This window comes from Galeopterus variegatus, unplaced genomic scaffold (genome assembly GCF_000696425.1).
Source record: "Galeopterus variegatus unplaced genomic scaffold, G_variegatus-3.0.2 Scaffold120, whole genome shotgun sequence".
NCBI lineage: Eukaryota > Metazoa > Chordata > Mammalia > Dermoptera > Cynocephalidae > Galeopterus > Galeopterus variegatus.
Window position 1 is genome coordinate 324,998 of NW_007726231.1, and position 14,914 is coordinate 339,911.

The window sequence follows — 14,914 nt, forward strand, 5'->3', positions numbered from 1 at the left end:
TCCTATGTGGACTTTTATAAAGACATATTTGGTCACTTCTTGATCTCTTGTAGAGATCTGCAAATTAGTCCTTTGTTGCTTACTAAACAGAATGGGTTACCTTTGACGTGCATTTACAACTTCTTTTTTTATCTTCCTCCATATTCTTATAGGTATTTTTACCCCTTTCATTCATTCAGTCATTTGTGCATTTATTCATCTAATAAATATTTATTACGCATCTGCAGTGAACTTCTCTAGGCCTCGGGGACAAAACGATGCCCCCAAATCAGGAAAATATCCATTTAACAGAGTGAGAATGAAGGAAAAAACTCAATTACAAATAAAGATATATCAAAAATAATTTTGTGCAGTGAATTGTTTCACTGAAACACAAAGCTTAAGTAAGGAGAGGGACACTAAGGGGGGTCTATTTTCAATAGTGTGGTCAGAGAAGAGCTTCTGCAGAGAGTCAGTCATATTAAGGTATTTGAGTTGGAAGTGAAGGGAGGATAAGGTGTTTTTAATGAATGAACCTGCCATTTCAAACGTAAGTTTCACTTTTATTTTTTCCCTTCATATCTTACTTATTTTTATTCTTCCCAACTTATTTTGACAAGACCTTAGGCAAATCACTCTAACCCGTATGTACCTCATTTAATTTCTGTGAAATACAGGTGACAATAACATACTTCACAGGGTTCTGAGAGAATCAGAGATCACTGATGTGGAGAGCCCCTTGTGTGATGCCTGCCTGTTCCCAGGAGTCTCCCACTGGATCTAACCCGGGGACCAGTCATCCTTCTCTCTATATATTCTTTTGTTGTCTTACAAGAGTCATTTCATTTTGGGTCACAGATGTAGTTTGTTACTCTAACACCGCGCAGGCACCTGACTCATTTGGGGACTGAATGCTTGTGGAATCACATGTTCACAAGCTGAGTGCCCTGAGGACTGCTGACTCTCCACGCCTCAGTCTTCTGTCTCCTGGCCTCACTTGGCTCTCTCCCCCTCTCTCTGTGTCTTTCTCCCCACTCCCATGGGCTATTTCTTTCTTTCTTTTTATTGGCAAACTAAGAATGTAGTGATTGTGTTGTTGAAGATGTTTGTTGAATAAATACACAAATGAGTAAGAAATTGAGGAAGAGAGAAAAAAGTGGCGATTCATCTAAATGTAGTTTTAGATACTACATTGTTCTATTTCTAATGGACATTGTCTTGAACATATATTGTAATATAGGTTTTAAAAATTATTCTCTTAAACACTAAAAATTTATTACTCTATAAAGCTCCTTATATAATTATTGATATGCTCATGTTGTCATGTGTTAAAGAATTCAGACTTGGTATGAACCCACCTAAAATGCTAAAAGAATTTACTTGCCATGTTAGATCTAGCCTTAAAAATTAGCCATCAAAAGGCATGCAATGTAAAATGCATACAGTAATTTTTTTCTTTGTATAACTTGAAGTACATGTCCAGTTGCTATTTTATGCTTTAAGCATCGTATTTCTAGCTAGTTTTAAATAATACAATAATTTTTTTAATATGCTGGATACATATAATTTTAACTACCAATTTAAAGAGTAAAGTTCCTACAGAAAAAGCTCCAGCTTTAAAGGAATCACCCTATTTCTACAAGCATGACCATTTAAATGATAAAGTATTAAAACAATTTTTTGATTTGTTTGTACTTTTAATATTTTATTCATTTTAATATCTCAAAAATCACCCAACAGACCCAGAATCTGTCACAGGTAATCACTCCTAGAGTTACAATGAAGAGTACAGATGGAAGAGTAACAAAATACCAACGACTAACAAAGCTGTCACTGACAATTAGGAAATCTGACCCATGAGACAAATGAAGAAAAGTGCAGTTTGGCTTTGGAATACATTTGCTTCAGAAGCAACTATTAATACTATCTTTTTGACTCATTGATTCCTGGTTCTATTTTCATAAAAAGATGTCACATTTCATACTTCTTTTGATTCCTCTACTAACCCCAAATTCTCTTACTTTTACCTATCCCTTTTGCAAGGTCTTGCTAAATCACATTCTCAAGGCCAACCCGACAATGAATCCAATGTAAATTCAGGTGAATCCTTCTGAATAGTGTTAACATTTCGTAACTACTGGTTTGCTAACCAGTATCCAGGTCAAGGGTCTATGGAGAAGCGGTACTCTGAACACCCTGTCAGTATCAGTTGGCACTGATATTTAAAATGTGCTGCTGCAAGATTAGCTACAGGGACCGGGGTCACTTTGCCCCCTGTGCTCTGCTACAGGCAGTCTTGCAGCCTCCTCTCTGCCCCATCACATGCCAGGGAATTAGATAGAAACAGGTGGTCTGACCTCTGGTGACCTAGTGTTTGCTTTTGCTTACAAGCTTACTTATGTATTACTGAACAAAGCTTACATAATTTACTATATTGAAATTGAAAATCCCTTCTGTGGAAGCACAGGAACGATATACATTCAATATCCTTAAACCAATCCACTCTTAATAACTGTAAAGAATGGATTTGTTGAAAATTGGGGGATACAAACAGACATTAATCTGAAGACGGCATTAAATCAGGTTTTGGCCTTACTACTTTTGATAGGGCACTTTAACCTAACTAGCTGTGGTCCCATGAGGTATCTGCATCTGGAATAGGAAACCTCTCATTTTGTTCTCAATTGCTAACCTGTTCGACACCTGTCCATGTCCACTCATGTAAATGCTAACTATGAGATTTTAGGGACCACAGCATTCAGGTTTGCATGTTGTATTACTACTGTAGAGATCATGTTAACAGCTGGCAGCTTAGCAACTGCCACGGTCTAATTTCAGTAAGATTAAAGCTTAAAAAATCCTTAGCTGGATATGTTATTGGCAGAGCCAAAGGTGCTGCTAGAGCTATTGTAAAGGGAAAAAAAAAAAATTCCCAGGGCTTAATTTAATCAAGGAAAACGAATACATCTTCAAGATCCTAAGAGATCTGAGGGGAATACATATATATATATCTATTATTAAATGTCTTGACTAAATGGTATAAAAAAGATTTAACAATCAGTGTACAAATTAGAGAAAGACAGTTTTTCTAAAACTATACTCAGAGTGATTTGCATATATTCATTAGCTTAACAACTACTTTATCAGTTTTTACTCACGAACAAGGCAGTGTTTAAAGTTCCATAGATACAGTAGACTAAAAGAAAGATAAAATCTTTATTTCCATGGAGCATATATTCCAGAAGGGGTAAAGAGATTAAAAAAACAGTTAATGCATAAATAAAACAATTTTAATTGAAGATAAAAGTTCTAAAAAATATAAAACAGAATAATGTAACAGGGAATGAGTTGGGGGCACTTTAGAAGTGGGTGGAAAGACGCATTTGAAAAGGTGACATTTGACCTGATACTTAAATCGGATTGAAAGAGCCAGCTAGGGGGGAAATAAAAGCAGTAGAATGATCGGAATTTCTACAGAGAGGCTTAGGGGTAGCAAACAATCCAGGTGAAAGAAAGTTGGGGACTTAATCCAAAGGTGTGTTTGTGCAGAAATCACACTTAAAAATAAACCCACGTTATACCCTTATTTGAGGTACGTTTTGGGGCGGGGATGGTGACCTGAAGTTACTAAACTATTACTCATGGCACAGCAATTAATCTGGGGTAGAGCTTTAGAAGTCAAGATGCTGCTCAGTGACAGGGAAGGACTAAGCAGAGAGGAAGATCGGGGTCAGAATATGTAGGACTGCCTGTAGGTCATGGTTACGGGTTGTTCTAAGTGCAGTGGGAAGTCACTAGAAGGATTTAAGCGGTGAATTGTCACAATGTGAGATATGCTTCAGATAGATTGTTCTGTCAATGTGAACGATTGTAAGGAGAGTGGTGGAAGTGGAAGCTGAGAGAACAGCTGGGACGCTGCTGCAGAAGCCCACGTGAAGATGATGGTGGTTTCAGCTAGTGTGGTAGCAGAGAAGATGGAGAGAACTGGATGTAAATGTAATACTGTTTCGGCTAAAGAACAAACAGTATCTTCTGATTGACATGGGGGTAAAGAAAAGAGAGAGATCAAAGATGACACCAAAGTTTTGGTTTAAGTATGCTCAGATATAAGTCAATTTCATGTTCCATATAAGATAAGGAACCCAAATTAAAGAAGATATTCATTTATTTACCAATATTTACTTAGTCTCTACTATGTAGTAGGCACGCTATATGTGTGAAGATTTTACATATGGATCCACACACACACACTCCCATCCACATAAAGATGTACATACATATGCAGAAAGACACACACAAAAATACACACAGCATTTTAAAAAGGAGTCTTCTTGTAAAACAAATTTCAAGAACCATTAGCCCACAAAAATGTGATTCAGTCCTCACAATATCATACAGTCCTTATTCATAGGTCCTCTGCTCTTTCATGTAGCTATCAGCTGTAAAACAAGAGGAATCAGACATTGCCCTGGAATCCAAACATGAAAATAACACCAAACAATGTTTTCTTAAAGGAACAAAAGGTATAAGCAAAAAAGAAGATTTTCACATTGGGATAACTGCCTGATCCATATAAAATTCTCTTTCTTTAATCTGGCCCTATTCTCACTCTATCCTCTGTCTCCTTTTATAATTTTAGTTCTTGAGATATGGGCAAATGCTTATTTTAATATGTTTTTGAGCTACTTAAAAGAATAAACATATTAAGTCTGTTAATATCCAAGGGCCTATCACATAAATTAATATGGCTATTATCTTTTTTTTAATGGAAAACCCAATCAGTTATCACAAAGCAAAAGTTATCTTAAAAATGAAACCTAACATAAAAATGATTTTTCACTGACATTTTGCTCCAAATAAACCCCACAACCAAAAGAATTTTCCATTTCCTTTCATATTGAAGATACAGATTTTGAAAAATAAGATAAAGATAACATGCAACTTAACACATAATGAACACTTGTTAACTATACAAAAGTGACTTAAATGAGAAAAACATGTCAAAGTTTTGGTGAATATTTAAAAACTCATAAATTGTCTAAAGCTTTAAAATCTTACTTAATATTACAAATATTTATCCCCTTAGACCCAGCAATTTCATATCTATAGGAATACTTCCCACACACATATGAAGATTAACATATAAGAATTGTACATATATTGATGGTAGCATTGATTATTGATTTAAAAAACAACTTAAATATCCAAGCAAGGGGAATTGTTATATAAATTATGTTAATCTATATTATGAAATTCAATCATTCATTTAATAAAATTAATTTTATATGTTGACATGGCAACTTCTTTTTGGTATATTTTTAAAGGAGAACAAATGAATCACAGAACAAAAATATTTGGAATGATTCCATTAGGGATGAATGGATGTGTTTATGGACACGCAGACACACACACACAGACATGCACAAAATGATGCAAGTCCACACCATTAGCAACAGTCACTTGGCTATTTTTGAGAAGGAGACTGGAATAAGGTGGCAGTACTGCTAGAAGTGTTGATGAGGGTCTTTCATTTCCTACGATAAAAACTGTATGGTTTGATTTTATTCTGCACTGAACATGTCCTGGGTTTGTAAATTTTAAACCAACTTAAAACATAAAGCTAGAGAGCCACAGTCCCATGACTTTCTTGATCTGACAGCCGTGTAGCTCTTCACTTCACATTGTCTTACTGCCACAAGCAAATCTCAGTTATGTTCTGGACTAAACATAAATCATACAACTGAACTTAGCATTCTTCATGCAGTGGTGACATTCTCCAAAAATGTGAAAGGAGTCTGTTGCAGTGGATCCCCCTGTGTACTGAACATTTCAGAAATCGGTCGGGCTGGGGCAGCCACTTCTTCACACTGAAAGCAGATCTTGATGGCATCTTCCTAACAGAATGCTTCCTGTATGTCTTTGGCATGTATGAATCATTCAGTGGCATGGCTGTTTACATCCTGTGCCAACTCAGCTGACATGTAATTAACATCATGTCTTGACAGCCTGCTGTTCTTTGCAGCAACTTCAAGTCATGATTCCGACACATCGACAATAAGCAGTGAACATTTTGATACAAGGCCAGAACAACATAGATGCCTACTTCAGTTTCCAGTGCTGTCACATAGGAAGTGGCCTTCATGAGCACAGGATTCTCTAAGCCATCACACCCTCGCCATTTATTTAGTGTAGTAACACTGTTTTATACCTCACGAAATAAATGAGCTGCAGTCATTATTTATATATCTGTTTGTCCTCAGATCAACTGTACTTGTGTGTATCAATTTAATCACAGCAGTATGGCAAAGGAAATAAGAGCTTAGTCTCTACAGTCTGACAGAACTGGATGTGCTTGACTCTACCATATATTTCTGTACAACAATTTTCTTATCTATACAGTGGGAATAACAATAACACCGACTCTCCTAGGCTTATTCTGAGAAGTACCTAAGATAATTTATTAAAAGTGCTTCACATAAATGCTAGTCACAAAGTAATGGTTAATAAATACTAGATTAAATATAGCAATAATTATGTTATAGGTGAGTGCTTCAGGAATTTGCAGATGTATCAAAGAATGTATAATACCTGGGATATACAGTTATTTACATAGGCCTTAGCAGAATATAAAATAAAGAAATAATTCAGCATGGTTAAATCACAAATACCAAATTTTAAAACTATTAAATGGTTTTATTATAATGAACTACAATATATTAAGGTATCATAAGTACTTTACTCTGGTGATATCCTCCAAATTTAATATTAAAACACTGAAAACAAAAAAAATGAATAAGCAGCATATATAAGTTTAATTTTGGTAAGATTTCAAGCATATTCTTCAAAATCACTGCTCTTTCAATTTGGCTTGAACCAAAATTTACTTCATTAAAAAAAAAATTCATCGTCCCAGAAAACATTAAAAGCTATTTATTACTGTACTGACATGAGAATCTAAACAGGCACCAATACTAATCTTACTTAGAGGCAAAATAAACACTCAACATTAACAAGTAATTTATTTTCCCATTTTTTGACTTTGATTTAAATTGACATTTTACTCTGATTTAAATGTTTATATGTGAGTCTTTGAAAAGTCTTTTCACCTCAGTGGCTCCTCAAGTGTTCACTTTGAACAATGACTTTGCAGCTGGCCAAACGTGATTCTCAATCAATTTTTATGAGTACAAATTCTTGGGCTGATGGCTGGATCTCCAGCTCTATCACTCATATAATACATGCTCACAAGTGATGATGAGATTCACATTATCACCAGAGCACCATTCTGCTGAGGGCAGCAGCAGACACAGCAGGGGTATGCTGTCCTTCCTAGAAAAATGACTCTTTCACCTTTCAATAATGCAGCCTGCAGGTATGGACCTACAAGCTGTGTGCAGATAGATGAGAGCTGTCTTTAAAAATACTAATAAAAACTACCTGTTCCTCCCAATGGGCCATTCTTATTGAATCTCCATATATATCCATCTAGATTTGGAAGACTGTGCATTCAATTTGTCTTCCCATTACTCTTGGAATTGAATGGAAGATTCAGTTGTGTTTAAAACCCCCAAAAGTTGTCAGAGTACTGGCATGTACATCTCAATACATTTGGGCATGAGATGTATGTACATATATGTGTGTAAATATACAATGCTTAAACATGACTTAAAATTTTAAGATGATACCTCAGGTAGAATAAATCCGAATTCATTACAGTTTGGTGGTATTTTTCAGAAATTTTAATTATGGAGCATATGGGTTTACCTATTTTAACTTAAATTGGGTTTTGCCTTTTAAAATGTAAAACACATATATTTGTTACTGGAAGAACTTTTAGCTCCCCAAAGACAATTAATCATTCCCCAAGGCATACTAATTAACAATCTCAAAGTATTCCAATTCCTTCTTTCATTTCTAAACTCTCTATGGGTGACAATCAAAGTATAAATGTTTGTCCTGCAACTTTTGATTCTTGTAATCATGTGCTAGAAAATAAGGGGTAAAGGATTACTTCAAGCGTTACCTGGCTAAAAGCAAAAGGTGATCATTTGACCTCCCAACACTGCTCTACGAAATCCTAATATTTGTAGTAAGACTGTCAGTATATTAGAAACTCTTCTAGCCTACTATCACTTAACCAGGTCTCCAGACTAACAAACACACAAGCATCCTCCACTCACTCTTTAAAACATAGTGACCAATGCAAATCACATGTTGAACATTTGTGGTTACTGGGTTACATTCGCATGTTCTCTAGTATGTGTTTCCACCAGTTAAACTCTACGCTTGCTTAGAGTCAGCTGGGTTTGTTCCCAAACTAGTTTATGCCAATTACACTGTCTATTGAAATTACTGAATAAAAGGAGATTCTACATAAATATATGAAATATAACTAAAAAGGAAGTTCCTGTTTCTATAAAAAATCAAGTGAATGCTTTAGAAAGACTTGACACAAAAAACCACTAACACAAACTTGTCAAATTAGATGTGGGTGAGACATCTGTAAGACAGAAATAAAATCAAAATGTCCAGAAAGATCTCCACTCAAACTGCTTAGTAAATGCATTTAAGTTCTTGCACCGATTTAAAGACACTAAACCTTAAAACTGTAGAAAATGCCTTACGGGGGTACTTTTTGGAGGACAGATCACCCAGAACTCATAACAGGGGACCTGTATTCAGAGCAAACCTTTGGGCTCTATATTGAAATACTGACTCTGTGTTTGTGCGTGTGTGTATCTTTTATTAAATTCATTGAACAACTATATTAGTTCTAATCACAATAATAAAAGGTTACATTTTAGCTAGGAAAAAAAATAGGCTGGCTGTTAGCCACTTAGATAAAAATAATTTGACTGAATTTTTACACTTTTCATGAAGTTACTATGCTATCATGGGACATCAACAAAGTAATTTTATCCAGCAATTGCTGGATCTCTGTATCTCTCCTTCACCTTTCAATAATGCAGCCTGCAGATATGGACCTACAAGCTGTGTGTGCATAGATGACAGCTATCTTTAAAAATACTAATAAAAAAATAAAATAAAATAAAAATACTAACAAAAACCACCCAGTTCCTCCCAATGGGTCACTCTCATTAAAATTTCCATACATATCCATTTTGATATGTATAGAAGCAAGCAAATAATTGCAAATGATAGAAGACAGCAAGTGGTAATGTTGCTTTCTTGGTATTTCACCTTGTCATTCTGATCTAGCCCAGTTGAGCTTACTTAATGTATGGTATGAATCAATGAGATTTTACAGACTGTTTTGTGCTAAGAATTCCAAGAGTGATTCTCTTTTCACATTTTTCCATTGAGAACAAAATAGCTTGGATTTATTATGGAATGGAATGACTATTTTTATAAAATTATTCTTTAATGTAAATTTAACTTAATGAGTATATTCTATGAGCAAAGGTTATTCAAGATTAAAAAAAAAGTAAGCCAAGCTGCATAGTCCAACCATTTGTCCATGTTCAGAGTCCAATCAAAAATACACCAGTCAAGTTGATTTTAAAACATATTTATGTTAATAAATGATATATGTGGTATATTTGTATAAAAATGAGTGATTTTATGAATTATGGTTTATCTATACGAGTAAAATATCAGAATGATGCAGCAATTGTCAAGGTTAGTCTTGGCATCCTTTCAGAGGATCTGCAAGGTCAAACCTATTTTAATGGCAATATTTAGAAATTATTTGCATTTGTCATACTTATCCATGAGTGTACAATGGAATTTTCCAGAGGCTACATTTCATCTGATATTGCAACAAATCGAGTGCAGAAGCTGATATGAGAATACAGCTACATTCTATTAAGCCACATGGTAAAGAGATGTGTAAAAGCATAAAACAACTGACATTTATTTCACTAAATTCTTTGTCTTGGAAATTAGTTATTTTACATAAAAATGTTATTTGTGCTAGCCTGTAATGAACTTACTACTTTTATTTTAAAATAAATTAAATATTTTTAAAATTCTCAATTTTAATTTCTAATTCAGAAAATATTGATATACATTACCACATCAACAAAAGTTTGAGAACTGCTGTTTTAGAGTGAATATGTAACAGGAAAAAAATGACTAACCTGAACAAGAACAAAGTAACGTTTTTTCCATCTTTTCCAAACCTTCTGTCCAAGGGCATACAGATATCTGGTAAGAAAAACAAACAAGCAAAAGGACACCTTGCATGAGCAATGTTGTGGTTCCGTGTAATCATATTTCTTCCACAGGTATTTATTTTTGAAACCAGCCTGCTAAAGGCAAAGTTTCGTTCATTTGGAATCTGAGACAACATGCAGCTTCTGTGTTACAAAACGACTGAGCTTATTCTAGGTTCTTGAAAGGGGATTGATTTATGTGGCTTATCAATTTGTCAGTCCTTACCACAAATTGAACGAAGTAGGAGTTAGAAAGGATAATCAAAGAACCAGTTGGAATTTTATTTTTACACACACTTCTTAGGAGAGACAAAGGCTATGAATTGAGAACAAGGTACTAAATGCTTCAGTTCTCAGACAACCAGAGCTGAGTAGTGTGGCCTGAGAAGGAGCCAGCTGTAGAGTCAGGAATCCAGGGTGAAGGGTCACTGTCCAGCTGGGTGGCCCTGAGATGTGTCTGCACCAATCTGGGTTTCCATTTTCTCACCTATCAAATGAAAAGATGGGTTTGCTGATTTCTAAGGTCTCCACCGGCTCCATCATTTGGGGATTTACCTGATTAACAGAAGCATATTGCTGCAAAGTTTTTAAATTATGATGTTCAGATAATAATAAAGATGACATTGTATAGTTTAACACTGTTTCAACCATGCCTTTTTAAATTCACATCGACATTAGTAAACTGAACTGAAATGACTAAAGTAGTCAATAATTTGAGAATATTGTTCTTGCTGAATATATAAATGACACACTGAACTATCAGGGAAGAAAAAGGAAAAACTATAAATTAATCAAGCATGAGCTTGTTGTGGAGAGCTGTTTTAAAATCATGCCATGAAACTACACACACACTTCCTACAAAAGTGGAAAACATTGTTAGAAGCTTAAAATATGACAAATAGAGGACTAATTTCAAAATTAAAGAAAGATTTTAAAACATTTTTCACAATCCTTTTTTCTGAAGTGAAGGTTTAACAGTGTAGAGTCTATTCCAACTAAATTTATATACAATCCTGAGTGATGAGAAAAAGAGCATTATGGTTAACAATTTATTGAGGGGCTTAAAATCCTAGACTTCTCTCCCAACTTTTAAACCTAAAATCTTAGCTTAAGTTTTTAGTTTCTGTCTTATTAAAGTATTCATAATTCTCTTTGGCAAAATAAAACAAACATACTTTTGTTCCCTGTAAAAACAGTAACATGGGATGTTGGCTAAAGTGTGATAAAACGAATGGGCACTATTATTCACTTGTAGTGGGAGTGGTACGTGAGACCACCTTCCCATAGGATAACACGGCAGTATGAAGAAAAAGTCCTACATTTTCACTCTAAAATTATTAAGGTAATAATTAGAGGTACACATAAAATTGCATCCTACATAGATACATAGAACAAAGTTATTTATATTATTGAAAACTGATAGCAACTTAAATGTCCAACCATAGGGGAATTATTTAAAAAATGTCAGCATATTTGCAGAAATACTACACTGCCACTGAAATGATGTTTTGGTAAAATTAATAACATAGAGAATATCTCACTATATAATGTTATGTGAAAAGAGCAAGATTCAAAACTACACACATACTTAATGATTTGGAACTTATAAAATGTATAAATATTCCAAAATATTAGTATTTTAGAATGGTGAAATTATGGCAGATTTAAATTTCCTTCTTTATGCCTGTGTTTTCTAAACCTTCAGAATCAGGAAAAAATATGGCTTACTAAAAGTCAAAATGAAAATAACTAGACTCTTGCATTGGAAATCATCACCCAAACAGCCGAAATCAATTATATATTTCCTTTCAGACATATTGGCTAGCTGAAGTGAACAGTGAGCTTCTACGGTCTCATGATGCCCTTAATACCATCGTCTGTGCCTGTGGATGTAATGTGAATTTATTTAATGCCTGGCAGAGACGTCTACTGCTCTTGTTCTCACCTGTTCACTGTTTTTTCTCAAGGTCCCCTTAAAACCCTTTGCCCCACCTTTGCTCTAGCCTCTAATTTTTCTTCTGTGGTTCTAGCAATGTGTTTAGCTGCTCTCTTTCTGTCTTTCCCATGTAATTTCCCCTCTCCTGAAATGCACACACCCAAACTCCTCTTACAGGGCTAACAGCAATGACCTCTTGAGCTACATACTGTGGACGTGATAGTTGCCCTCCATAAAAGTACACTAGCAAGATGTGCACTAAATAGCTGCCCAGGATCCACAGAGGGCATATGGAATAACCTCTCTGTGACCACAGCATGCTTCTCAGCTCTTTCAAAGTGTCTCACATTGCAGACTGCTGAGACTGCTGGGCAACTGGGTCATACACAAGAGAAAATGAATAGTGATATGCAAACCATCAACACCATAAGACAGTGTCACTCTTGCTGACAGTGAAGGTCCTGCATAAGGAATAATAGTCAGCTGCAACATCATTCAAAATGATGGATTAAATTTGGAATGAAAATGTATGGTCTCTCCAAAGACAACAAGCAGAGGGGTGGGTGGATGGATGCATATATGTTGATTTGGGGATTGGTGGAAGATGTTATAAGAAACAGAAGAGAAAATTTAGAACTGGCACCAAGGTAAGTATATGAATGTCAGGCCTTGAAATATTCTGGGCTGTTGCACTATAAAAAAGAACTAAGTTGAAAATATACAGAAGTAACAACAGGCCAAAAGTATCCTTAAGTGTTTTACTGGCCATAGAATTTTACTGGCTCCGCGCATAAGAAAAAAGAAACAATATTCAACAAAAGATTAAGTGCCTATGAGGAAATTTTTAAAATGCTATACAGAAAAAAATATATATATATAATAGTTTCTGCCCCCTTAAAGTTTTCATATTAGCCAGACAAAATTCTGATGCAAAAAAAGGACATGAATAAAACACATCAGAAAAGATAATCATACAGAATAAGAATACATTAATTTTAAGTTCAAATTTGAGTTTTTTTCACTATAAGGATCGGTTCTGGTATTAAGTACCAAGTATCACTCTTTTTTCTCGGGCATAAAATCAGATTCTTGGCATAAGAGATGCACTTAAAAATGGGGGATTAGTGAAGAAAAATAGCTTATCAATATTGTTTAAGAGTAAAAACCAAAAACAACTGAACAGTAAGGAATGATTAGGTTGCTATTAAAAATGATAGCAAAAAATAATTACTAGTGACATGGAAAAATTCTTTTACCATTAAGTTAATAAAGTGCAGTCACAGAAGCAAGGGAGAGGAGGAGGAGGTTGGCCAATGGGTACAAAGTTACAGTTAGACAGGAAGAATAAGTTCTACTTTCTATTATACAGTAGAGTGATTACAGCTAATAACGATGCAGTGTATATTTCAAGACAGCTAGAAGAAAAAATTTTGAATGTTATCACCACAAAGAAATAAGTGTTTAAAGTGATGGATATGCCAATTCCACAGATTTGATCATTATATAATGTATACATGCATTAAAACATCACATTGTACACTATAAATACATACAATTATTATGTGACAATTATAAATTTAAGAAATAAGTTAAAAAAATATTTTTTAAAAGCAGTCACAGAAACTCATATCACATGCCTGGAAAAAAATCCAGAAAAATACAACAAAATGTTAAATGTGTAGTTAATATCTGGCTGGTGAAATTAAAGATCGATTTCATATTCTTCATGCCTTTCTGCATTTTCACAATTTTCACATTTACCATGTCTTCTTTTTTTTCTTTTTAGTAAGGTTTGTTGGTATAGTTCACACAAAGTAAAATTCACCTATTTTAGGTATACAATTTGATGAGTGTTGACATGGTCGTGTAACTACCACCACAATCAACTGGCAGAACATTTCCACCTCCCCAAAAGTCCCCACATACCCTTTATGATCAATCCCCTCCTCATTTCCCCACCGATTTTCTTTCTGACCTAACAGTTTTTCATTTTCCAGAATATCATATAATTGGAATTATACAGTATGTAGCATTTTGTGTCTGACTTCATTTGTTTAGCAGAATGCTTCTGAAATTCATCCACATTGTTGCATGAGTCCATTCCTTTTAATGGCTAATCAGTCTATTCCATTGTATAAATTCTCTTCAGTGTGTTTATCCATTCACCAGTTTCTAGACATTTGAATTGTTTCCACTTTTTTGGATATCGTAAATAAAGCTACTATGAACATTCATATACAAGTCTTTGTGTAGGCCTATGGATTTATTTCTCCTGGATAAATTCTAGGAGTGGGATTTCTGGGTCATACTGAAAGCGTATGTTTAACTTTATAAGAAACTGCCAAACTGTTTTCCAAAGTGTCTGTACCATGTCACATTACTACTAGCAACGTATGAGAGCATATCTTACTTTTGTAGTCAGAATACAATGACTGTTATTAAATATTTTGGGAAGGGGGTCGCTATGACTCTATAAATACTTCTGGTTTGAGTAAGTTGAATACCTAGACGACAGAGATAAGGGCCTTTGTCTTTTTATCTTGAGTACAGTGGAGAACCCTATTAGCTTTCATGGCTAAATGGGCTTTCCACATTTCAAGGCCATTCTCAAGTTTAGGAGTTTGGACCCATCTAACTTCTTTATAGTTGAATGGTCCTGTTACCTTTGGGAGGGCTGGAGTGTAGAGCGAATGAGGAAAAAAGGAGCCAAAATAATGTGAATATTTGTTAACCATCATATTACCCATTTATTAAATAATATCTGTAAAAATCAAAATGCATTCTCTTCCAACCCATCTTTATGCCTAACATTGCTATTGAATCA

At 34.7% G+C, this 14,914-nt stretch overlaps 1 protein-coding gene across 10 annotated transcripts in view; it reads right to left on the reverse strand.

The window, feature by feature from the left end:
* CADPS2 (Ca++-dependent secretion activator 2) overlaps positions 1–14,914 on the reverse strand; it is a 506,787-nt gene that overhangs the window by 177,339 nt on the left and 314,534 nt on the right. For 9 of the 10 annotated variants that reach the window (XM_008587894.1, XM_008587876.1, XM_008587886.1 and 6 more), the window contains one exon: positions 10,080–10,146. In XM_008587894.1, coding sequence (XP_008586116.1) covers positions 10,080–10,146 — 67 coding nt within the window. Of the gene's footprint in view, positions 1–10,079; positions 10,147–10,562; positions 10,642–14,914 lie in introns of those variants that run through there. The other variant, XM_008587901.1, reaches the window with a different exon arrangement.